The sequence below is a fragment of the Hypomesus transpacificus genome, chromosome 8 (genome assembly GCF_021917145.1).
Source record: "Hypomesus transpacificus isolate Combined female chromosome 8, fHypTra1, whole genome shotgun sequence".
NCBI classification, from domain to species: Eukaryota; Metazoa; Chordata; class Actinopteri; order Osmeriformes; family Osmeridae; genus Hypomesus; species Hypomesus transpacificus.
Window position 1 is genome coordinate 5619179 of NC_061067.1, and position 24004 is coordinate 5643182.

Below are 24004 nucleotides of genomic sequence, written 5' to 3' on the forward strand. Positions count from 1 at the left end.
ATGCTGTCTCACAGGATGGTTTGTGACTTCTTGGAATTGCTGTGTGCATGTGACTAAACAGACAGCCGAGAATTGTTGTCATCATGTCCAACGGGTTTGATGTGAATTAAAACTGAATTATCCCCATAGATCAACATCAATGACCATACAGACTAGGATTAAAGGAAGAAAAGGTTGTGTTATTTTACATTGATAAATATGATGACAGAAAGAACAGAACAGGATGACTTTCTTGATAATACCTTATTACCTTTTTGATTTAATTAGTTTAATAAAGAAAATAATGGAAAACAGAGGCACTTTTCCACAATATCATTGGGCTAAACATCTGTAATTTTGTGTTGGTGTGTGTTTACTTACTCTATTTGAGGTTATGATGACACCCGGACTTCATAATGTATGCATTTTCCCTGACAGATGATCTAGCCTTCTGGTGGATAGATGGTGCATGGTGCAGCAGGAGTGGGGTGACATGGCTTCACACTAGACTTCCTTTGATACTTTGGGCAGGAAGCAGGATATCCTCCTGTCTTCTTTCTTCTGGAGCACTATCGTTGTCTCAGAAATCCCCTGCGTCAGCGCTATGAAGAGACTGCCCGTCCTCCTTAAATCCCTCTTTGTTGATAATTTTCCTTCTTTTTCACTACTTCTTACATTGTCATAATATTCTTCTTCATTCTTTTGATTTCTGGTGACCTCCCTGTGACACTGTCGGACACCTTCCTGGTGTGATTTGGCGCCCTAGGGACACTACCAGGAAATGTAAAGGGATGACTTGACATGACATTGTATGATGAAAATATATCTTTAGCTTTGCTGTGTAATAAAAAGTCCATGATTATTGTGGCATCCTGTTGATATTTGGTTATCCTCATTTCCCCCTCGCATTGAAGTGAAATACGGGAACTGTTAAATGTTTTATCCCACCTCTTCAGCGTTTCTGAAAAGAGGTATTGGCTCACTGAGATGTGGTGACAGGACACAATGACACCAGGAACCTGTACATGCTTGGTGGCATCCTGTCCTCTGCACACTCCAGATAAGTGAAGGCATAAGCACATTTCCACCTTTTCCTTCTCTTTTCCTTTCATCTCATCCCAATGGAGGGAAAGCTTGTTGAAAAGGACCTTGTTTGGCCACAGCCCCATCATGCCATGTGACAGGATGCTCATCGGTGAGATTAAGGGGGGGGGCGCACTCCACTTCCCTCTCACTGCTCTTCTTGCAGACACCTGAGCACACAGACGGACCCCATCTCAGAGGACTGGAGGACTATCTGACCTTTTGTCTGAGACAGCAAACTATGCACCAGCTATGATGGCACCCAGTCCCTCCTTGGTGGTGCTTCTCTGCCTCACACAAGCCCTCCTCTGCACAGCGGTAATAGGTATGTCAGGCCGACCCTGTCTTACTCTACTTTTAAGAAATCCTACTGGAAATGGTACCCTAACCCATTCAGTGTTATTGGGGGCTGCCAACTATGCTGCACTGATGATGTGATTTTACTGTCGTATGTGCAAATTATTTCTGTTAACTTCTTTGGGGGATTATGTCAATAGAACGTTTGAAAATGAAGGCAACAAAAGATTTCGGTATCAGTAGTTGTAGCCTTGAGTGGTTTAGGAATTGTCTTCCACCTGAGACTAGTCAGACAATTGTTCTCTACTCCCTCATGTCACAGACACCGGCTCCTTCCTGATCTACAATAAAGACCATAACAAGTGTGTAGTTGCTGTGAGCCCCACGGTGGTCCATGCAGGAACTTGTAACCCCACAGCCAAGAACCAGAACTTTCGTTGGGCCTCACAGTTCCGCCTCCTCAGCCTGTCCGAGAAGCTGTGTCTGGGGGCCCAGGAAATAAAGGACTGGGTCAAGGTGATGCTCTATCCCTGCGATGAAACTAGTCCTCTACAACAATGGGAGTGTAAGAATGAGACGCTTTTTGGTCTCAAGGGCCAGAACCTGCACTTTAACTATGGCAACCGCAATGAGAAGAACGTGATGATCTACCAGGGATCAGGAACATGGAGCCGCTGGACCATGTACAGCCCACAGAATGACCTCTGCTCCAAGGGATACCAAGGTAAGAGGCACCATGCTTACTTGGAGTAGTCTCAAACTAACACTGAACACTATTATCCCAGGTGTTTTAAGTCTGGTGTGGTTGAAATACAAACTTGAACCACATCCACATATTTTCTTCCTCCATCTTTCTGTTATCTGCTTGTCTCCTCATCTCAGAGATTTTCACCTTAGGCGGAAATGCCTTTGGCAGTCCATGCCAGTTCCCCTTCAAGTTTAATCGGAAGTGGTTTGCAGAGTGCACGATTGAGGGCCGCTCAGATGGACAGTTATGGTGCGCCACAGTGACAGACTACAATAACGACAAAAAATGGGGATTCTGTCCAAGCAAATGTAAGTCTGTGAGGCTGTGTTTTATCTTAGATTCCATATTAAATTATCCTGTTTTCTGATGTTGGGCAAGAGTTTATGATGTGTTTGGGCTTAGAGTACGAGTCAGAAATGCATGATAATATAGAAAATGAGGGTGTTCAGTGAGTCTCTAGATCCAACAATGTAGTTTATCTTCCACCTCTGCCTGTGAATATTCTGAATTTCAGCTCTCTTGAGTACTCAGAATGGTTTTATTTTCCTGTTTTGCTGTGACCTTGTCATGGGCCATCTTTGCTGAGGTCAGTACTTACCAGGTCTGGTCTCTGACCTCTTGTACAGAAAAACATTTCCTCTTGTCTTCAGAGCTGTAGATGCAACCCTGTCATTCTTATCCTCCCGACCTGACTTGCACACAATCCTGTCTATCCCCTGATACTGTTTCATTACTGGGACAGGAAGAGCCAGGAAGCTGCTGCTCACTGGTGGAATGGCAAAGCAGGTCTAGATCTGAGGGAAGTTGAGTAAAATGAATGGTCACTGGGATTTTCTCTTGAGGATATTGCACAGTTCAAAAACAATGTTGGTCTCAATGCCCAGCTGTTTATATTAATCACAAAATATGAAAACATGCAAGCAGCATTCCGATTTGTTGAAAGGTTGTTCACCGCCTTTCTCCCACCTCCTCCTCCCCTTTCCCAGCGCCTCAAGGCTGGGACAGTGACCCAGTAACAGGAGTGTTGTACCAGAGGAACACCCAGTCAGTTCTGACCTGGCACCAGGCCCGGGTGAGCTGCCAGCAGCAGGGGGCAGACTTGCTCAGCATCGTGGAACTTCACGAGCAGACGTACATCTCTGGTGAGAGTTTACCTGTCAAGGTTGTCCCCCTTCATCTAATACATGAGGGTGGCATTTTGTACATCAAAAATATTGTATGTCACAATCACACCTGAATGTCATCAAACAGCATTGCTTAAACTACCTATACATGTCTAAAGGGTGTCTTTCATGCAGGGTTGACCCATATCTTGAGCACAGCTCTTTGGATTGGGCTCAACAGCCTGGACTTTGAAAGTGGATGGCAGTGGAGCAATGGAAACCCATTTAGATACCTCAATTGGGCTCCAGGTAAAGTTGGACACATATTACATGATCAACACAGAATCCTTATAATACTGCTGCACAAATGTTGTTGTCTTGGAGGAGGGTGTACCCTTTGATGTACGTGAAAGGTGAGAAGCCTAATTGGTCAACATGATTTTGTCAATGATTTTGACAGGGCACCCATCAACTGAACCTGGTCTCAACTGTGGTGCTCTGCATGCGGGCAAAGCCTCCAAGTGGGAGAGCCTGTCCTGCTCTAACAAACTTGGTTACATCTGTCGCAAAGGCAACTCCACCAATCTCCCCCCTCCTCCCATAGGTAAGAATATCCATACATGATTAAAATATTTACACCGACTTTATGCAATGTCATGCCAAGGTAATGTTGATACTGAAGTTCAAAATGTCTGTTTCATCCCCACCACCTAACACTACTGATCCCTTTAACTTCTCTTTATCTTTACCAAAAGACCAGCCCAGTTTCTGTCCCAATTACTGGGTACCTTATGCTGGTCACTGTTACTTCCTGGAACGTACCAAGAAGATGTGGCGGGAAGCTCTGGCTGCCTGTCACAAAGAAGGAGGGGACTTGGCCAGCATCCATAACATTGAGGAGCAAAGTTTTATCATATCACAGTCTGGTTACTGTAAGTACCTCAAATGGTTATTTTTTGTGAAAAAGGTTCTACTTAGTGAAACATTTTAGATCTGAGATGCTTTGAAAGTAGATATTCTCACATGTCCTGATTGATGATGAAGTGTAACCGAGTTGAACTGGTTAAACTATAAATACCACCCACCCACTGTGGCTTGGCCTGATTTGCTGGATCCAAGATCAAAACCCAGAAAGGGAGGAGGCAATACTGAGCGACTCTTGCTACATTTACTGAATAATGTAGCTTCCTGGTGGACTCCTTCCTGTGGTCTAAGCACATCCATGTCAAGTTTCACATCTGTAGGCCTGTGACATTTAAAAACTCCTCACTTCCTGTCATGACCCCAGTGGCCTCAGATGAGCTGTGGATTGGGCTCAACGACCAGAGGAACCAGAATTTGTTTGAGTGGTCAGACCGCTCCCATGTGACGTTCGCCCAATGGCAGCCGGGTGAGCCGTCCCATGATACTAACTTCCAGGAAGACTGTGTCCTCATCAGGGGAAAGGTAACATCCACAGTATTCCTAAGAGGGAGATTTTTATTGAAGCTCCTTTTTTGTGTTTATTTTACATAATACCTGTTTTAAAAATGCACACATTTAGTGTGATTAGATAGGTCAAAGTATGTGTTAATCAATACAGGCATGACAAATTGTCAAATCGTGTCAGATCTTTAGTTAACTAATGAGGGGGAAGAAATAGATAGTAGAGAATACAAACTGGGTCCTTTTACAATAACATTGGCATGGCTGTGGTCCACCTCTTCCTCCAAAAAGGATGGCAAGTGGGCTGATCACATGTGTGAGAAAACTCATGGATACATCTGTAAGAAGAAGGCCTCTATCAAGCCACCAGCAGAAGCCACAGAAGAAGTCATCTCAGGATGCAAAGCTGTAAGCAATGTTGTCTCTTGTGTACAGTGTTTTGCCATAAGGTTGTCCCAAGTGAGAGGCATCATTCATAATGTGTGTTGCATGGAAAAAAGAGTATTGTTTAAATATCAACTACTGTGCAATTGTATTAGTCCTTTCTGGGCTTTCCTAATGTTGTGTTTTAAATGTTTGTCTTTCTCCACTATAGGGGTGGATCAGGTTTGGAATACACTGCTATAACATTGGATCAGAGACCAAAACATTTGAAGAGGCGAAAACTGTTTGCCAAAAAAGTGACTCCAATCTGGTGCATGTGGATGACAGGTAAAACAACCTTTTCACATTCCATGTTTGACTGCACAAATATTTTGTAAAAAAAAATTCATAAATGTTTGCTCTTCACATATAATGTGTCTATTTTTGTCCTACATATAGATATGAGAGTGCTTTCCTGATTAGTTTGGTGGGTTTGAGACCGGAGAAGTACTTCTGGACTGGCCTGTCCAATTTGGCAGATATAGAAACATTCTTGTGGAGCAGTGGAACACAAGTCAAGTTTACTCATTTCAACGTGGGAATGCCTGGTACAGTGTAGCCTTCTATCAGTGGCTCCTAACCATACCTACACATATGAATCTGCCATATTTTCAGTTTTGCAATGGTCATATTGTTATATCTCACACTTGTCAAATCTCACAACTTCTTAAACTTATAATCTTGTATTCATTTACCATCTCCATTTTTTGTTTCTTTTTTTGTGTGTTTCTGTTTTGTTTGTAAAAGATAGAAAACAAGGCTGTGTTGCCATAGCAACTGGGATGTTTGCTGGACTATGGGATGTTTTAAGTTGCGACAGGAAAGAAAAGTACATCTGCAAAAAGATGGCGGACGGTGTCACAACAACAGCTGTCCCTCCCACCACTGCAGCCCCAAGATGTACGGCCGGGTGGTTTGGGTCTCCTAAAAGAAACATCTGTTACAAGGTAAAAAGATGCACTTCCACGGACAACCATTAAATAATGCTAATGATGATTATGATCATGATTATTATTATTACAAGACATATGACTGAACTCTAACCTCTCAAGTATAGTCGATGAAATCTCAATCTTTCCTCTGTACAAGTTTTTCAAAAAGCCTGTCGTAAACAAGAAGAACTGGCAAGAGGCAAGAGACTTCTGCAAGGCCATTGGAGGAGACTTGTTGAGTATTCACTCTGGCTCTGACATCGACAATCTCCCGTGAGTTCTCTCTTCAGAGCTTTCACATTTATAATGCTGCATCTATTTCGTGGTTTATTTTGGGACTGGCCATTTTAAAACCCTCAAAGCCTATACATTCTCACTGTCAATGTGCAATCGTCTTAGTGAGAGTTTTTTTCCCTAGTTATGTTAGTTCAGCCTGGATCGGCCTCAGCATCCAGGATCCAAATGCAGGTTTTGTCTGGACTGATGGGAGCCCAGTGAGTATATCGTTGTTCTTTTCTAAGACGGCCACCATTCATTTCTGGGATTCTTTTAGTACAGAAACCCAGTTTTTTAAACAACCAATGTTGCCTTTTATATAACAACTCGTTGTTATTCCCCAGTTTTCATATGAGGAGTGGGAATTAGGAGAGCCTAACAACCACAATGACGCAGAATTATGTGTTGAGACCAAGTCTTACTTTGGGAGCTTATTTCGGTGGAATGACATAAACTGTGAGGCCTACAATGACTGGATCTGTCAAATACGCAAAGGTAGACCGTTGCAACCATCTTTTCCATGCATCATAATGACCTTCCACGTGGTCTTTCATTTACTGGTATTGAAATGTACTTTTACTGCAGGTGATACACCCAAACCTGAACCAGCTGTGGTTGAGGAAGGTAATAAACTAGCAAAAACATTTCTCGCATCACACTTTTCATTTTTCAACACCTGAATTGTAACTGTTTTATTGTAACTTTCTTATACTTCCAGTAACTTTCTCATACTTAACTTTCTTATACTTCCTGTAACTTTCTCATACTTAACTTTCTTATACTTCCTGTAATTTTCTTATATTTCCTGACATCCCTGACCATCCCCCTGTCACAGATACTCATGGCTGTCAGAGTAGCATGTAAGGTTGTGTTCCCTCCTCTCCAGAGTACAACACTACAGCAGATGGCTGGATCATATACAATGACACACAGTACTACTTCAATATGGAGGAAATGGTTATGGCCGATGCCAGAGCGTTCTGCAAAAACAAATTCGGGGACCTGGCATCCATCACTGGCAATAGTGAGAGGAAATTTTTATGGAAAAAGGTAAGGATGTGTGGATAATTTCTGGTGAGGAATTCACAGATATACAATTATTGCAACAATTCTGATATAATTATTCTCTATCATGTGTTTCCTTTATTTTTCTCACAGATAACAAAGGAGACAAACGTTCAATATTACATAGGCATGATTGTAAACTTGGATAAGTCTTTCAGGTTAATAAATACTTTTCTTTAGTTCTTCGTTCTTCAAATAATAGGTCATCCATTATTTTGTTTGTGATCGTCTCAGGTTGGGCATGCACATATGGGAATATGTTTGTTTCATATGTTTCTGGCTGTCTGGTTAATTAATTAAGTTAATTAAGTTCAATTTCAGCTGGTTGGATGGGTCTCCAGTCTCATACACATCATGGGATCACAATGAACCCAACTTTGCCAACAATGATGAAAACTGTGTGACGATATACAGGAACATGGGTACGTGAGTTCAATCGTGTTAGGTCATGCATGAGGGGAGGACGAATTTCAGTGATATGTCAGAGTGGATTACAACGATCACTTTAACATCAATTTGACTTCCTCTTTATTCTGTGCCTTTCTACTATAGGCTTCTGGAATGACGTTAACTGTGGTGTAGAGCTTCCCTCCATTTGCAAGCGAAGCAGCAACTTTATCAACACAACTCTTGCCCCAACTACTGTACCTAAAGGGGGCTGTGCCCCTGAGTGGATCCAGTTTAGTGGAAAGGTGACTACACTATGACACGGACATTCCTACTGTGTAGCATATTTCATAAACCACTTATTATGCTATACATCCTTATGGTCAAGTTAGCACCTTTCCTTGTCCCATCTGACCAGACTGTAGACTTGTTGGCCGCCCATTGAATATGATTGTGGAATATACTATTAACTGTGACATGTCTCCTAAGCTATTTGTATTTTGCATGTGATTACAACATCTTTGCTAACACATGATGATCATGTTGAAACAGTGCTACCAATTCAATATGGAAAGCAACAAGAAAACATGGCACGATGCTCGCGATTACTGCATTAACCATGGAGGAAACTTGGCTTCTATCCTCAGTGAAAAAGAACAAGGTGAGTGTCAGGCCTTCTTAGACACCTAACAGTCAGATAATGCTTGTGAACTTAGCCATGCTCACAAGATTACCTCAAGATCATGTCATGTAGTTATATGTAAGGGATGAAGAATCACCTCACGCTTAGAGACATAACTCCTTTATCACATTCTCCTAACTTGCCTCCTCCTTTCCAGCTTTCATTACCACTCAGATGAACAGGTATCCCTACGATATGTGGATAGGCCTTAATGATGTCAACTGGGAAATGAGATTTCTATGGACAGAAGGCAAAAAGCTTTCCTATACAAACTGGGCTAAAGGACATCCAGTATCCATGCCTGAAGGACGCTATTCATTTGATTCGGTGAGGATGTAAGATTTCTGGTCTAATGTAAATGCATATTTACGTTTTCATGTTTATAGAATACAGCCCACAAAAACAGGCATCACTCCAGCTCACCCAAGATATGAACCTAATATCTTACCAAGTCTGGAACATTGATTGAAGACATTGCAAATGTCAGTAACCCTCTAGGAAAAGCAGGATATAAGATAACTGTGGTATTGTCTAAAAGGTACAAGCTCTCACCTCTGGAAGAGCATAAAGCCCTAGAGTGGCCAGTCAGATTTCAAAAGGAAGCATGGCACTCCAGGCCACTTCTTGAAAAACAAGTGCTGCGTCCCAATACCATACTACTATATTATAGTATGCATGTTAAAGTATTTACCATACTAGGATGGGCATGTATCAGCCGCACCGAATGAGTTGTCACAACGCTTAGAAGTAACATGATAATATTTTTGAGTGAAGACACACAAAACGTTGTGTCTGAAAGGTTCTAGTGGATACCACCCTCTAGTGGATGCAGACACAAAAGTATAATCATTTACCATGTGTCATTTTTATTGAGGACTAAATATGTCCACACCATCTCCCTTTCAGACATTTGACTGTGTAGTTTTGGTGGGAAGCAATTTCAAACTAACTGGATTATGGAAAGTGGAGGATTGCTCAATCACTCAAGGCTTCATATGTAAAAGAACTGTTGGTGAGAAACTATCATCAAATATGAAACAGAAGGAATTTTCACTCAGTTTCAGTTTATTTCGTTCTTTTTTTTTTTACTCCATTTTAGTGGCCCTTTAACCACTGTGTCACTTTTGGTTTAAGATTCTCAGATTGCCCAACCAGCCACAACAGCATCAACAAATAATTTCATAAAATATGGCAATAACTCCCTGAAACTGGTGCCCCAGAAGATGAAATGGGATGAAGCCCGGAGACAGTGCAAAGCAGAAGATGCCGATCTAGCAAGCATCCTGAACCCTGTCACGCAGGCTTACAGCTCGTTGCTTATCCACAAGTATGGAGGGTCGGTTTGGATTGGCCTCAACAGCAATTTGGTAATTAACCTTAACACATCTAAAACACAGTAAAACAGGTCATATCCACCATTATTCTTCATTGTACACTCAAATGTGTGTCTGTTCAATTAGTTAATTATGCATAATAATTAACAAATGTGTTTTTAATTGATTTCAGTCACAATAAGACTTAAACCCTATAGTATATGACATGGATTTAATCTGTAGGATTGTCTATCTTTTAGACAGATGGCTTGTTCCGGTGGGTTGATAACTGGCGTTTGGGTTACACCAAATGGGGTCAAAGAGAGCCAAAGATGAACCAAGGCTGTGTTTACATAGATGAGGATGGATCGTGGAAGACAGGCTCATGTAGTGACACCCACTACTCTCTGTGCAAGGCGTCAAAAGGTCAGACTTTCTCAATCTTCATCCACACTGCATTATAACATGTTTTTGTAAAACTATTAATTTATTAACTGAATTCTTTGTCTTGATAAAACGTGCCTTTTACCAAGCCAATCAGTGTAGTCCTACCATGTTCCAGACGTGCCTCCCACCCAGCCTCCCCAGCTCCCAGGCATGTGTCCAGAACCCAAGAGGGGAAAAGCCTGGGTGCCCTTCAGAGGCCATTGTTACGCTTTCTTCAACTCAGTGGTGGACAACTGGGCCCGAGCCTCAGTGGAATGTTTGAGAATGGGTAAGACACCACACACCCCAATCTACTTTTGATTACCACCAATAACCACAGTACTGCCAACAAGGTTTTGTGGTCTTTCTTGACTGAAAGCAGCATAAGCTACATTAACATCGTTAATGGTGTTGAAGGACCGCAAAGATGATGAGGATGACTATAATGATTATGCTCATCAGGGGGATCTCTGGTGAGCATTGAGGATCCATTGGAGAACCACTTTATCCAGGAAAATATAGAACTTATGCAAGATGGTGTCAAGACTTTCTGGATTGGGATGCATAAGAGCTACGAAGGTCAGAACCTCTCCCCCACTTGCAAAGCTCAGTTTTGGGCGTTGTGTTAAACATTTAAATTTACCAAATTTGCTAAAATACTTCCATCACAAAGTCCTGATGTTTGGCGTAATTAAATTGAGAAAAAAAAGCCAAAGATGAATGTCCTGTACTAAGGTACAGTGTAACTTTGTTTACCACAGGTCAGTGGATGTGGATTAATAATGACGTGTTGGACTATACCAACTGGAAACCAGGATCCCAATCAGGGGACTGTGTTGAGATACGTGCTGACACTGGGCAGTGGAGCACTAACAGCTGTATGAGATACAAATCTTATATCTGCAAAACTCCTAAAGGTGAGTATATGTGTGTTAAGGATCAGATTGATTTGATTAAATGGTATATTTCAGGTTGAGGTAATAGGTTATTCATATATGGTCTTTCATGTTACATCTGCAGTGATCGTACCAACGGAGATGCTGCCAATCACTTGTAAGTTGATAAAGTTTTAACATTCTAATTTAATGTGCAAAGCACATTTATCATGACAAAGGTATTCATGTTCAAAGCTCTTAATTTTACACTTAGACAACAAAGATACATTTTTAGGCTTTGACAAATATTTAAGAAGACATATTAAATAAAGCAATTTACAGTCATCAAACATTAGTAAAAAGAAAACTGTTTCATTCTCTTGAGCCTTTCATTAAACAAGGCATGCATTCTGCATTTACTATAAGAAAACTGAAACCTGAACAAAAGACAATGAATGAAGCAAGACTAAACTAGCAGTAAGGACATCAGAGCTGTGTGTGAGTGATGCTGTTCTGGTTTGATTTCCTCAGCCCAGAATGTCGAGGATGCCCCCCACGGTTACGCTGGCATCGCCGTAGCCGTCGTCTTGGTAATAGTTGCTGTGGTGGGACTCGTCTTCTTCCTGTTCCGCCAGCGCATCCCCACCCCCGTGCTGGGAGAGAGCACGTTCGATAACAGGCTGTACTTCAACAGTGACCCATCACGCACCATCACCACCGTTGACACCAAGGGCCTGGTGGCCAACATAGAACAGAATGAACAGGCCTAGATGCAGATCTAGAAACACATTCCAACAGGGTTCTTCAACCAAATAAGAGCTGAGGTAAGATGGAGATAATGAGACTTGAGGTGAAAGCCAAGAACAGGCAGCACACACAGCTTAAACTAACATGTACATAAAATAAATTCCTGTAGTACAGACCTGCAACATACTGATTACTGATTTGTGTGTGACATACATGAATAAATGTTACTTATAACTAACTTATAAATGTACTACTAAGTACAATTATAAATATTTAAATGTATTTTTTGCATTTTTTGCTTATAACACTATCAAACAAACTGACCTTGGTTCTGAGATTAAATAGATCTGACCTCAACAAAGGCACTAGTATCACCTTGCAAATCTTTCCCCACTCCCTTCTATGTTTCTGTTGTGTACATATTCAGTCAAGACTGTCCTGAGAATACTTGTTCGCTCGTGTAGATTTTAGGACATTCTGAGATCAAATATTAATAATCTATGAAAAGTTTCACATTAGTTGTTTACATACAGGAATGTGAAACTAATCTACTATGCAATAATGTAACGCAATTGTTGTGCCTGGTTTGAATGCTGCAGGTACTGTATTTTAGATCAATTTAAGACTCTTCCTCCAATGATGCTACAAAAATTAAAATGAATACATTCGTAAACAAAAGTATTTTACATCTAATTTCTTTATGACACACAATTCAGAGACATGCTGAGAAATGTTTTACATTCCCATGACCAACACAACGTGCCTTAGAGCCCAGAAACATCTGGTATTTACCTTTACATGTATTTACTTGTTACATTTAGTCATTTAGCAGACGCTCTTATCCAAACTGACTTACAGTAAGTACAGGGACATTCCCCCCGAGGCAAGTGGGGTGAAGTGCCATGCCCAAGGACACAACGTAATTTTGCACAAACCGGCAACCATCTGATTAATAGCCAGATTCCCTAACCGCTCAGCCATCTGACCTTATGGTATGCCCTGTGTACCTTTCAGATTGTCCAACCAATTAAAAATCTGTATGGCATTCATCATTCTTTAATGTCACCTCCACCACTGCCACTCTCCTGCTAGTGTCCTAGCCACCCCTCTTGTCTGTGCTCCAAGTATCCTCATTGTAGCAATGAGGCAGGTTTTCTCCATGGTAACAAGAGCCCTATAAGGCTGTGGCTAATCCTTGGGAGCTTACACAATTCCTACTTCTCATAAGAGGGTTTTACCAATGCTCTGGAATTCTCCCTGAACAAGTCCTCTCTCCCTGGAACCACCTGAGGAGAAAAACAGTCCCGCTGAGCTACTAAGAGGTGGAGAGGAACAAACGGTAGGTCTCCTTACCCAGCATGTTCTCTTTTAGTTCTATTTTCAGAATGACTCTTTTCTTTATTTCATTCTTTTTTTGCAGCTGAAGTTCTTCTGGTTTGCATATAATGTGGGAGGATGTACGGATCTGGGCAGCAGAGCTGAGAGATGCAAGGTTGGCCTCTCTCTGCTCGTACACTTGTGCGTTTGATCCGTGATGATTCAGGGAGCACAGTCTATCTCTGGGATCAGGGGCCTTCCACAGTGCAGTGCCTGAACAGCTCACAGGCTTTTACTCAGCACACTGCTGACTTCTGCATCTCTCTCATGTTTATACTGTGCGAGATGGTTAGAAAACAGCTTTAAAAAATAAAAAGGTGTACAGTCGTTTTCTAACAATTTTACCTGTAGACTTTCAGTGTGATAATCTGATTTACAGAGGCAACTGACATTTTTAGCATAATTTTCTTTTTCTACATATCTTGTGTTGATGCAAAGTGCTCACTGTGATTTTGTTATAAACTATTCTGTACTGTTTGTTCCTTTAAAAATGGCTTTGTCAATGTCTCTCATCTGCAGATTGCTCTCTGTCTTTGCCTAAGGGAGAGAAAAAAATAATCTCAGTTGTGAGGCAAAGAGTTTAGAAATACTGATTCAGTCTGAGCTAAAGCTTACAGTTCACAGAGCAGCTTTTCCCAAGCAGGAAAACAATTTTCTGTTGCTTAATTCTTCAAGTTTCCGTGGAGGGGCATTTTGTACTTGTCTCACTGTCAACAAACTGTAAGCTTGAACCCTGTAATATAATTACTCCTTTTTATATCAAAGCACTTCCCTGCCCCTGTCCCCCCACCCTCTTCCTGCCTCAGTGCTCTCTCACTTGCCTGCACTAATCCTTTTGTTGTGGTCTGAGGGGCCCTTGCTCTGTGCTGACCATCTCTCTCTCTCTTTCTCTCTCTTTCCCCAGGCTGGCCATCCTAGTGCTATGGGGTCTAATTCGGGTAAAGGGTGCCTGCAGAGCCCTCCTGCAGTCCTCCACGAGATTAGGCGAACCCATTATTAACGCCTCCCTCAGCCAGGGAACATTCTCTCTCTCTTTCTTTCCTGCCTCCCTGCCTAACAACTATCCCTTCTTTCTCCTACTTTCCCTTGTTGGTCCTCCATTACCTCAAACTGTTTCCTTTACTTTCCCTCTCACTTTCTCTCAGTATTTCCTTCTCAGCTATCTTTTCCTTCTCTTCCCCTCCTTACCGGTTTCTTTAACCCTCAGACAATCCAGTGAGTGTGAGGGACTTTGAGGGTCCGGGTGGCAACATGTGGCTCGGAGGCCATGCTTTCTCCACACTGCTGCTGCACCTGACTGTGCTGGGGACAGGGAGACTTATGGAGGTGCAGACTCAGGGCATGGGCCAGGAACACGGCTACCTGCAGGACAGCCTCAGGGTCTTGTCTCTACCCCCTGGGCCAGGGAGCCAGCTTCAGCTCCACAGGAACCAGACAGGTGTCCTGCTCTCCACCCTCCTTCAGACGGTACGCTGTCCAGAACGGATCAGTGGGTCACAGGAGCTTTGTGAGAAGGTAAGACTCAGCGCGCACTCTCGCACATGAACTGTTTCTCACTAACGGTTGCTAAAGGTCTCTCTATGAACTGGTTCTCACTAACGGTTGCTAAAGGTCTCTCCATGAACTGGTTCTCACTAACGGTTGCTAAAGGTCTCTCCATGAACTGGTTCTCACTAACGGTTGCTAAAGGTCTCTCCATGAACTGGTACTCAGTAACGGTTGCTAAAGGTCTATCCATGAACTGGTTCTCACTAACGGTTGCTAAAGGTCTCTCCATAAACTGGTACTCTCTAACAGTTGCTAAAGGTCTCTCCATGAATCTACTAATGATAAAGGGAAGATGTGAGGGAGGCATTGACAGCTGTAGAGCATTGTATGACATTTCTGTAACGTTGCCAAGATTTTTGCAATTAATTAACATGGCGCAAACACGTGGTTTCCATGCAAACAGCCACTAAAGTTTCTATAGTATTTTTGTCATGTGCAATAATGCTGCCTGGTCATTCTGGCCTCCTGCTTGTTATGGATGGAATGTGAGTGTGTGTGGAAGCTCAAAGACCTGACCTCTGGAGCCATTCATGCTGAGTGATTTTCGACATCCCTCAGTTTGACTGAACTCATTATATAGAGAGAAATCTATGAGGCACTTGGCTTCATGTGTTTGTACAGGTGAGGTAGTGCATGTGTGTGTTTGTGTGTGTTCTAATCCCCCTTGAGCAAAGTGGATTTAGAAAACAGGAAAACAATTTAGTTCAATAGAATTTTTTTTTTTTACTTCATTGTTCAACTTTCAACAGTCCATTGAAAATATTTGGAAAGGTTAGTGTTTCGCCCACTCCTTTGGTCTTCTGAGTTCTTGTGTGTTTATGTGTGGGTTCAGCCAGGGCTGTGATCAGCTCAACACAAAAGCCTTCATTTGACAAGGGGTCTTGAATGCCATACATTCATGAACAAGAGACCCATTATCCGACAAAAATGGAACGAAAGGAAACCAGTTAACGGTCACAAACTGTATACTGTAACATATGGCTGACTAAACTTACTGTACACGTCAGAATCACTGTTTACTAATCAATGGACATATATTATTATGATAACATCTAGATACTAATGATTTCAGTTGTATTTGGACAGTGGGAGGGGGGGGGTGTATCTGAGTTACTTACTTATTTTGTTTCCAGTAAAGTATTTATTTGCTAAGCATCTTAGTACACATTTTCCAGTTCTTCCCACTCAGTTGTCTACTATCGCTATGGTTACAGTGCCTCTCTCCTGATACGGTCCTTTCTGTCCTGGTGGATGATGGGAAGGCGTACCTTGCTGAGGAGGACTACCTTAGAGTCTCCACAGCATTGCTCTACTACATCATCAACTTGCAGGACCTCTGTAGTCCCAACACCGCTTCCTCCTCTTCGTCCTCCTCTTCATCACTCTCTTACGAGGACTACCTCCGGGCCCTCACCAACCTACACCCAACTGAGGACAGACACTTTCTCTCCTCCAATGAGACAGAGAGTGTTCTTCAGCTCATTAACCAGCACTATCAAGGTCATGCCCTGGAGACAACCACCTCCTCCCGCTCACAGGTACTAACCGGTCCTCGTAAACATGTAGAAATATCTCTATTTTCTCATATTTAGTAAGATGACATATTTGTGACACAAATAAAGTTGAAACCACAGGCAATGTTGGAAGTGTTTCATCAACAGCATGTAAAAATATGTAACAAAGACTATGTAATCAAGGAGTATACAGCTGGGGAAAGCTGAAGGTGGTTGTTGGCTGTGAACCTTGTGAACCCACAGTGTGTAGATGCCACCAATCTGATGGATGAGGTCGGGGTGACGGACAGCCGGGGTGCCGACCTGGTAGCTGTTCCCCGCCTTGCTGCAGCCATCATCAGTCACACCCTACAGGGGCACTGCTTCAGCAAGAGGAACCTCCCTTCCCCTGCCTTCTTCACCGAGTACATCTTCCAGTCCCTCAACTGCACCAGCAACCTGCAGATCATAGGTTGGTTCATGAAACGTCTTTTCATCGTAATTTTGGGTAGGCAGTCAGAAATATTTAGGATATTTTGAAACTTGAATTGAACATCTGTGTTTGTCAATAATACAGTACATCGCCTCCACAGGAATCTAAGACAGTCACTGCTTGATGTTGTCAGCGTCCCACAGTGATGATGTCACTCTCCTTAGATCTGGAAGAGCTGCTGCATCAGCTGGGTGTTGGAGGAGGAGGAGCCTCCCACTCTCACAGCAGAGCCAGGCGGAGCTTCACAGGCCCCGCCCAGAGAGTTTCAAGGCATCAATTGGATGGTTGTGCTCATGAATCTCTCACAGATTGGGCCCATGTGAGACTGAAGCCTTCTTTAGATTGTCTGATAACATTGGATTTAACTCAGCTTTCACCTATCCTGTTTTGCCTGTTCAGTCCATGTTGAAGATCAAAATTATTATTATAAGTATTCGGAGGATGAAACTATGTATTTTGTAGAGACCACAGGGACTGAAAGTTTAGATATACTGTAGATAAGAAACTGAAAAAAAAAGCTTTTATGGCAAAAAAAATTGTCTGGATTGATTTATATATTTTTGGTGTTCTCATAATCACCAGGTGTGCTTCTCAGCCAATGAACTGGTGGATATCTTTGCTCTGAATCCTCGTTTACCCATATCCAGAGATCACTTCAGACAACTGTGTCCTGCCATAATCCAGCAATTGCTAGGCAATGCTTGTGATCCCACAGAGCTAAAGGCACGAGGATCACCACCCAGCGCCATTGAGAGTAAGGCTCTACCCTCAACGTGGAGAGGACTCACCACAGGCCACTATTAGAACAACTTAGTCACTTTAGTCACTAGTCCTGACAGAGGTCTGGGAAAGACATTGTTTCCATTTCTCCATCTCTTTCCCCCCCCCACCCTCTCTCTCTCTCTCTCTCTTTCTGTCTCTGTGTAGAGTATGGCTACAGCACTGCTGCAGTCTTGCTCATCACGGTGGGCTCCATGCTGGGCATCTGCCTGATCTTCTTCAACTCCTGCCAAGAGACCTACGCCCTCATCCTGCAGCTCTTCGTGGGCCTGGCAGTGGGCACTCTCTCAGGAGATGCTCTGCTGCACCTCATACCACAGGTAGAGGGCATTCTGCCATCAAAGATAGATGTGCCATCCGTGGGGTCAGATGGCTGAGCGGTTAGGGAGTCGGGCCAATAATCAAAAGGTTGTTGGTTCGATTCCCGGCTGTGCCAAATTACATTGTGTTTTTGGGCAAGGCACTTCACCCTACTTGCCTCAGGGAGAATGTCTCTGTACTTACTGTAAGTCACTCTGGATAACAGCGTCTGCTAAATGTAAATGTAGGTACACCGTTACAAACTCTCTCCAATCTGGTTCCTGAGAACTGTTGAGGGTTCTTTGGCCACCCCTGTGGGAAAACACACTGAAATAGCTTTTCAGAACTCTTTATGGTTCAACGTAGAACAATTTAATAAAACAAAGGTTCTTGCCTTTGAAAACTACTGAAATATTGTTTTGGAGGATTCTTTGACATTCCAATACATTTCACCTTTTTTCCCCTAAAGTGTGGATGTTCTGTACAATATGTTTCAAGTTGATCAGTAAATGTCTCACTTTTTTCCCTTCCTGTCTCCTTTGGAGATCCTTGGTCTCCATGATGACAGTCACGCTGATGATCATCACTTTACAGAGGGCAAGGAATACCTGTGGAAAATTCTGGGGATCATTGCTGGCATCTATGGATTTTTCCTCATTGAAAGAGTCTTCTCCCTAGTGTTACCTTCTCACAACCATGTAAGATTGTTCTCGTGTGTATTCTAACAAATCAAAGTACAAATAAATAAGACAAAGTATGCTTGAAAACAACAGCTAGGCTGTACTTTATTATTGCCTGATTGCCTGATTAGGAATCACTTTCCAATGCTATGTGACTCATCAGAAAACTAGTCACTATTTGTCAACAGAAAGTGAGTCACGATTTGTCACAAGTGTAATTAGGCCTAGCTTCCTTGTGAACCTGGTGTGGAACCAGCTGACTGTGCATGCAACCATCCATCAAGCCTGGAAACTAAAGCCAGATTAACAGACCACAGCTGTGAAGGCACTTCAGAATTTAGTTCTATTGTTTAGTGATTGCAAATGTCAACATTAAAAGTTGACATTTTTATGATTCTACATGAGAGTCATGAGTCACAAAACGAGTGCCTCGTGGCTGCTGTCCTGTGTGAACTGGGTTTAACGTACCTCTTCTGTCCCTGAAGGGCCACCAGGATATGGGCCATTCCCACGACCTCCCCCTGGAGCTCAACTGCAACGGACAGTCACAGAGGGGCAAGTCCATCTCCACCATGCAGCTGGTGAGTCTCTGTTGGTCCAGTTTGTCTCTTCCCAGCACCCGTATAAGCAGCCCTGCTCCAATCCAACAAGTATGCAGGCACTGCTTCAATAAACAAACAGTGACTGAGGACAGAAGCCACAGTATATTAATTCTATAGTGGGCACAGAAAGGGGCCTCAAAGCAAACGGAAACATCCCGGAGATGATCTTGTTTAGACAGGAGCTGTCTTTAAAGGGGAAACAGGAATGCTGATGGCTTTGAGGAAAACAGGCAGCTGCTTTAGAAGAGCTGTGTTCCTGATCACAGGGTTTGAAATTAGACTGGATTGTTAATTTGTCAGCCTGCAACCTTGACCCAGGCCAACAGAACCAGTACATGATCTTGATTTCAGTCCTCCATTTTGGGAGGACTGAAATGTATGTATGTATTCCCATCTGCTGGGTGGGAATACATAAAAAAGCATAGGCCTTAGTCGGTTTTAAGTTACTTCAATTCTCTAAGCTCTGTGGACATGTTCCAGTTGTTTCACAACCAGGAGAGAGAACAACACTGTAGGTGGCAGTGAAAGAGGATCATGGCATGGTGTGGGTAGGAAAGCTTGATGCCAGTGCTGAGTCATTCAGGCCTTCTGAGGATAATAGAATGAACACTGGGAGGATACTTCAAAATCGACCCATTTTAGTGCATTTCTGTACAGTGATGAAGTGCACACTTTACAGAGCACACTATGTCCAAATGGAAAGGAGACCATAGATACATTTTCACAATATGAAAGTGAATATAGAGATGAAACACGGGTGATTTCTGTGTCTATCACTCCTGCAGGAAACTGTGGAAGACTTGGAATGTACAGAGATAACTTCTGATGAGCCAGGCACAAGTACACCTATGCAAAGTAAGACTCGTGCACACACACACGCACACACACACACACAGCACCCAGTCTCCCAGCCATTCACTGATTTCTGTCCTGCTCAGTACTGTGGAGTGTAATTAGTAGCTCGGGTAGTGATTATCACAGTCAATGGGAGGGACTTCTGAGACAAGACAAGAGGCGCCAGACAGTCGGTCTTTGTGTTTGCAGGACAGGGGGTTCCTCTGCTGGCTCTAATGGTAATCGTTGGAGACAGCCTCCATAACTTTGCTGACGGTCTGGTGGTGGGTGCAGCCTTCTCTTCGTCTGCTGAGACGGGCATGGCGACCACCGTGGCCATACTGTGCCATGAAATACCACATGAAATGGGTACAACATCACAGACCAATACATCCCACTGGGGCCTTTTCTGTTATCTTATTCTCTGAGTTACAAAATACATTAGAACAAACGACTTCTACAACATTTCTTTAAACTCGTGAAATCAAAACAGTACATACACTTATCCTGAACTAACCAAATGGACCCATTTCTAATCCAAGGTGACTTTGCGGTGCTACTTAGCTCAGGTCTCTCTGTGCGGAAGGCCGTGTTGATGAACCTCTTCAGCGCACTGACAGCCTTTGTTGGCCTCTACATCGGGTTGTTCGTCTCCTCGGAGACCGAGGTCCAGCAGTGGATCTTCACTGTCACTGCTGGGATCTTCCTCTATCTGTCCCTCGTTGAGATGGTGAGACTAACTGATGGCCAGGGAAAACCTATTGACATCTCATCTCCAATTCATGTCTCTCCCTCTCTATTTCTACATGTCTCACGCCACATCTTTATCTCTCTCCCTGTATCTCCCCGTCTTTTTCTCTTTATATCTCTTTCTCTCTTTCTCTCATTGTCTCTCCCAGCTTCCGGAGATGAACCGTGTGAAGACCAGCAGGCCTTGTGTCATGTTCCTCCTGCAAAACCTTGGTCTCCTCATGGGATGGGCTTGTCTGCTGCTCCTGGCTCTGTTTGAACATCAACTCAAGTTCTAAGGACTCAATCTTTTGCTCTTTCTTTTCTCACATGCACAAACAATTTTAAATTGATGGTACTTAGGGTCAAGCTTTTTTTTACAATGTTGACATCCTTTATTTGCATTATGTTATTAGGTCATACTTTAAGTAAACATTAAGTCAAAAACATCTCGAAAGTGATGACAGAGTCCTACTTCTGTGTCATTCAGAATGTGTTGTGTAAGCTTAGATCTTTAGTTTTTTCCATGTGAGGATGATTTATTTTTGTATGTGTATTAAGATATATCATATATGACACCTGAAAAGTATTTTTTCCACACCTTTATTGTACCTAGTGTTGTACAATTGTACACATGTTTAAAGGTACATTCTTAGTGCATTATATCCTATTGATGGAAGATGTATGTTGCCACCGACAATCAAATGAACTGCAATCCATTTCCTTTTTTAAACCAAGCTACTAAGCCTCCGTTTTATTTCTTCTTCCTGAGCCAACATGGAGGCAGGTCCACCCACCTGGGTGCCCTGTGCCCCTCATCCAATGTGCTGGCTGACTCATCCTCCTGCTCGTCCCCCTCCACACGCTGGATCCTACTGAGCGCCCACACAGTGCTCTCTAATCTGAGTCTCTTTCTGTCTCTTTCCCTTTGCCCTTTTTTTGGGGGGGGCTCTGTCCATCTTTCTCTCTGGTTCACTCTGTCACTTTTTTCTCTAATGATCCCTCTCTCTTTCTTTCGGCGGGCCAGTAGAGAGATGGAGGAGGGAGAAGAATATAAGATGAGTAAAGTGTGACGGCCCTCATGGCTGTACAACAGCACAAAGATGTACAAAGATGTGAACAAGTATGTTCACAAGTTCAAAGACCACACAAACAACGCCACATAAACAAATGTGGTTCGCAGTTTCACATGAAGGAACCAATGCCTGAATGAATTAGAAATTAGTGAACAATCCATGCATATAATAAGAAAACAGATGGTGATTTATTGAATTATTGCCGAAACATCACCTGGTCTCTTCTAAAGTACCACTTCCCAAATCAGCTTGTGTCAAAGCAAGGAGAAACCAGCTGACAGCATTTGTTACTTCCCACTAAGTCAATATCTAACAATAGAGGGACGTTTGTGGAATTATTTTTGCTAATTGTTGGATTGTAAACCCCTTTGGAATATCCAGGAAAAGTTTGGGTTTCATGATTTTGTGTTTCTGTGCATGCATGCTAAAATTGCGGATATTTTGTTTTAAATATCAGGCTTGTGTGTTGAAAGGTGTTATTGGGCAGGAAGGAAAGGCTTTTATTCTTGGCTATGTGCGGTAAACTCACCCTGTATCTGCAGCCATCATCATTCCCTCGGCACTGAACTTCCAAAGAAGAGGAAAAGGTTAAAAGTCATGAGTACAGAGCAGAATGGGGATCAGACGGGAAAGGCTAAAACTGACACACAATGGGAAACGCTAGCTATGCAGTACATTCCTTTCCTTTTTGATTTCAAAATGCAATTCTGTTATGAAACGGATCCACTCTATTCTTCATTTTTTTTTAACACGGTGCCAAAGAATACAGTTAATGAATGTACAATTGAACATTTTGACCCTAAAGTATTTGCTACTGTTTTACAATTGAGCCACACACACCTGTATAGTTAAATGGATATTTTGGGCCCAACAGTAGTTTATCCAATATTAAAATACATAATGGGAAAAGAAAATGTGAGGGATATATGTACGAAAGTTCTCTAAATATCAACCATTATGAACTCTGGTCATGTTGAAAGTCCAGTCTAACAAGCAAAGACAACCACTAGAGGGCAATGAATCGTTCAAAAACTGTGGGAATCATCCCACTTGCAGTACCAAAACATTCATACTGTATGTTGCAAGGGACCATTTCCAAGGGTCACTGTCCTCTGACATCTTCACGTGGGCCATGATAACCCAGGCTAACAGTCACGACAATGAGGTGCATCATCAAATGTTGGTAAAACTGACATTATAGAAGCATACATTCATGAGTATGATACCAATAAAGCAGTTTATGAATACATGTAGTCATTGGCCCACTGATAAATCTTAAGAGATAAAATGTACGTGTGTGCATATAGTTGAGACAGTTTGAGAAACCACTAAGGGTTTGAAAGAACATTTCCACTGTCTAGACAAAAACATAAACAGCATACAGAAAAAGCCATCTTAGGTAATAAATGCTTGCAGTTGACTAATAAAATATGGAAGCAAATCGTGACCAAAATTCAAATGAAAATGCATTTCCAGAAATGCATTTTCATTTTAAGAATGTGGCTGCATTATTTGACTCATAAATCAAATTAGTATTCAATCATCCTATTTGCATTTTCATTTTCTTCTTTAAGACTGCTCATTCTTTCCCTTAATTAAAATGATTTCTGGAAATGCATTTTCATTTTCAAATTTTACATTTCAAATTGAATTTTGGTATCTATTTGCTGGGGCATATTTTGAAAATTAAATTTCAAATGTCTTTTTCGTTTTCATTTTAATTAAGGGAAAGAATGAGCAGTCTTAAAGAAGAAAATTAAAATGCAAATAGGATGATTGAATACTAATTTGATTTATGAGTCAAATAATGCAGCCACATTCTTAAAATGAAAATGCATTTCTGGAAATGCATTTTCATTTGAATTTTGGTCACGATTTGCTTCCATAATAAAACAGTCACCCACTGTGAGTGATGTAAAAAATGAATAAATAAAAACCATGACAAAAACGTTAAGATTTACCATCCATGTCCTGTCAGCCAGTGTGTGTGGGGTGAGTGTTTGTGAGTGTTGTGTATGTTAGTCTAAGGTGCTTGTTTGGGAAACATAAAAGGGACCAATACAACAGAGCGGGTATAGGGCTATCGTGGTGATAGGTTTTATGAGATTGCAAGATGCTACATGTTTATAACAAAACAAAAACAAATAAACTTCCCTTTCTGTCTGGCTATCATTATTCTTAGCCCATCAATAACTACCAAAGTAACATCGTGTAACTCATCTCTTGTTAGCCATAAAAGTGTGATTTTCTTGCCAACGCTTTTTACCTGAGTGTTTTGCAGACTGAGCGCGAGGTTACCTACCTGGGTCAGCTTCAACGCAGTTGACAGAA

At 42.2% G+C, this 24004-nt stretch overlaps 2 protein-coding genes across 4 annotated transcripts; both read left to right on the plus strand.

The window, feature by feature from the left end:
* Positions 1 to 1203: 1203 nt before the first annotated feature.
* On the plus strand, positions 1204 to 12439 carry mrc1a (mannose receptor, C type 1a). The gene is made up of 30 exons (XM_047023972.1): positions 1204 to 1387; positions 1682 to 2083; positions 2242 to 2415; positions 3094 to 3249; positions 3406 to 3519; positions 3671 to 3814; positions 3966 to 4142; positions 4499 to 4656; positions 4927 to 5043; positions 5231 to 5346; positions 5458 to 5606; positions 5806 to 6005; positions 6148 to 6263; positions 6409 to 6484; positions 6611 to 6761; positions 6852 to 6890; positions 7153 to 7316; positions 7425 to 7489; positions 7653 to 7753; positions 7884 to 8023; positions 8271 to 8379; positions 8558 to 8727; positions 9307 to 9412; positions 9535 to 9767; positions 9974 to 10139; positions 10276 to 10428; positions 10602 to 10718; positions 10901 to 11056; positions 11160 to 11192; positions 11546 to 12439. Exons 1-30 carry the CDS (start codon positions 1315 to 1317, stop codon positions 11782 to 11784), a joined length of 4314 nt encoding a protein of 1437 aa, XP_046879928.1. The 5' UTR covers positions 1204 to 1314; the 3' UTR covers positions 11785 to 12439.
* Positions 12440 to 12688: 249 nt separating this feature from the next.
* LOC124469927 (zinc transporter ZIP12-like) lies at positions 12689 to 23089 on the plus strand. 3 transcript variants are annotated; one of them, XM_047023476.1, is made up of 13 exons: positions 12689 to 13253; positions 14043 to 14653; positions 15901 to 16224; positions 16444 to 16651; positions 16837 to 16991; positions 17255 to 17426; positions 17600 to 17772; positions 18298 to 18450; positions 18918 to 19013; positions 19820 to 19889; positions 20079 to 20237; positions 20411 to 20598; positions 20768 to 23089. In XM_047023476.1, the coding sequence occupies exons 2-13, from the start codon at positions 14390 to 14392 to the stop codon at positions 20894 to 20896; spliced, it is 2091 nt and encodes a 696-aa protein (XP_046879432.1). In that variant the 5' UTR covers positions 12689 to 13253; positions 14043 to 14389; the 3' UTR covers positions 20897 to 23089. The 3 variants fall into 3 exon arrangements, with proteins under 3 accessions (XP_046879432.1, XP_046879431.1, XP_046879433.1); XM_047023475.1 differs by lacking the exon at positions 12689 to 13253 and having other exon boundaries at positions 13612 to 14653; XM_047023477.1 differs by lacking the exons at positions 12689 to 13253; positions 14043 to 14653; positions 15901 to 16224; ... (1 more) ...; positions 16837 to 16991; positions 17255 to 17426 and having other exon boundaries at positions 17660 to 17772; positions 18321 to 18450.
* The last annotated feature ends 915 nt before the right edge of the window (positions 23090 to 24004 follow it).

Bases quoted from the DNA above. Each gene is read 5' to 3' on its own strand.
- mrc1a (XM_047023972.1), top strand. From the start codon at position 1,315: ATGATGGCACCCAGTCCCTCCTTGGTGGTGCTTCTCTGCCTCACACAA. The intron at 6,006-6,147 runs GTAAAAAGATGC...CCTCTGTACAAG, and splicing joins AAAGAAACATCTGTTACAAG to TTTTTCAAAAAGCCTGTCGT. The intron at 11,057-11,159 runs GTGAGTATATGT...TTACATCTGCAG, and splicing joins TATCTGCAAAACTCCTAAAG to TGATCGTACCAACGGAGATG.
- LOC124469927 (XM_047023476.1), top strand. From the start codon at position 14,390: ATGTGGCTCGGAGGCCATGCTTTCTCCACACTGCTGCTGCACCTGACT. The intron at 16,225-16,443 runs GTACTAACCGGT...GTGAACCCACAG, and splicing joins CCACCTCCTCCCGCTCACAG to TGTGTAGATGCCACCAATCT. The intron at 16,652-16,836 runs GTTGGTTCATGA...CACTCTCCTTAG, and splicing joins CAGCAACCTGCAGATCATAG to ATCTGGAAGAGCTGCTGCAT.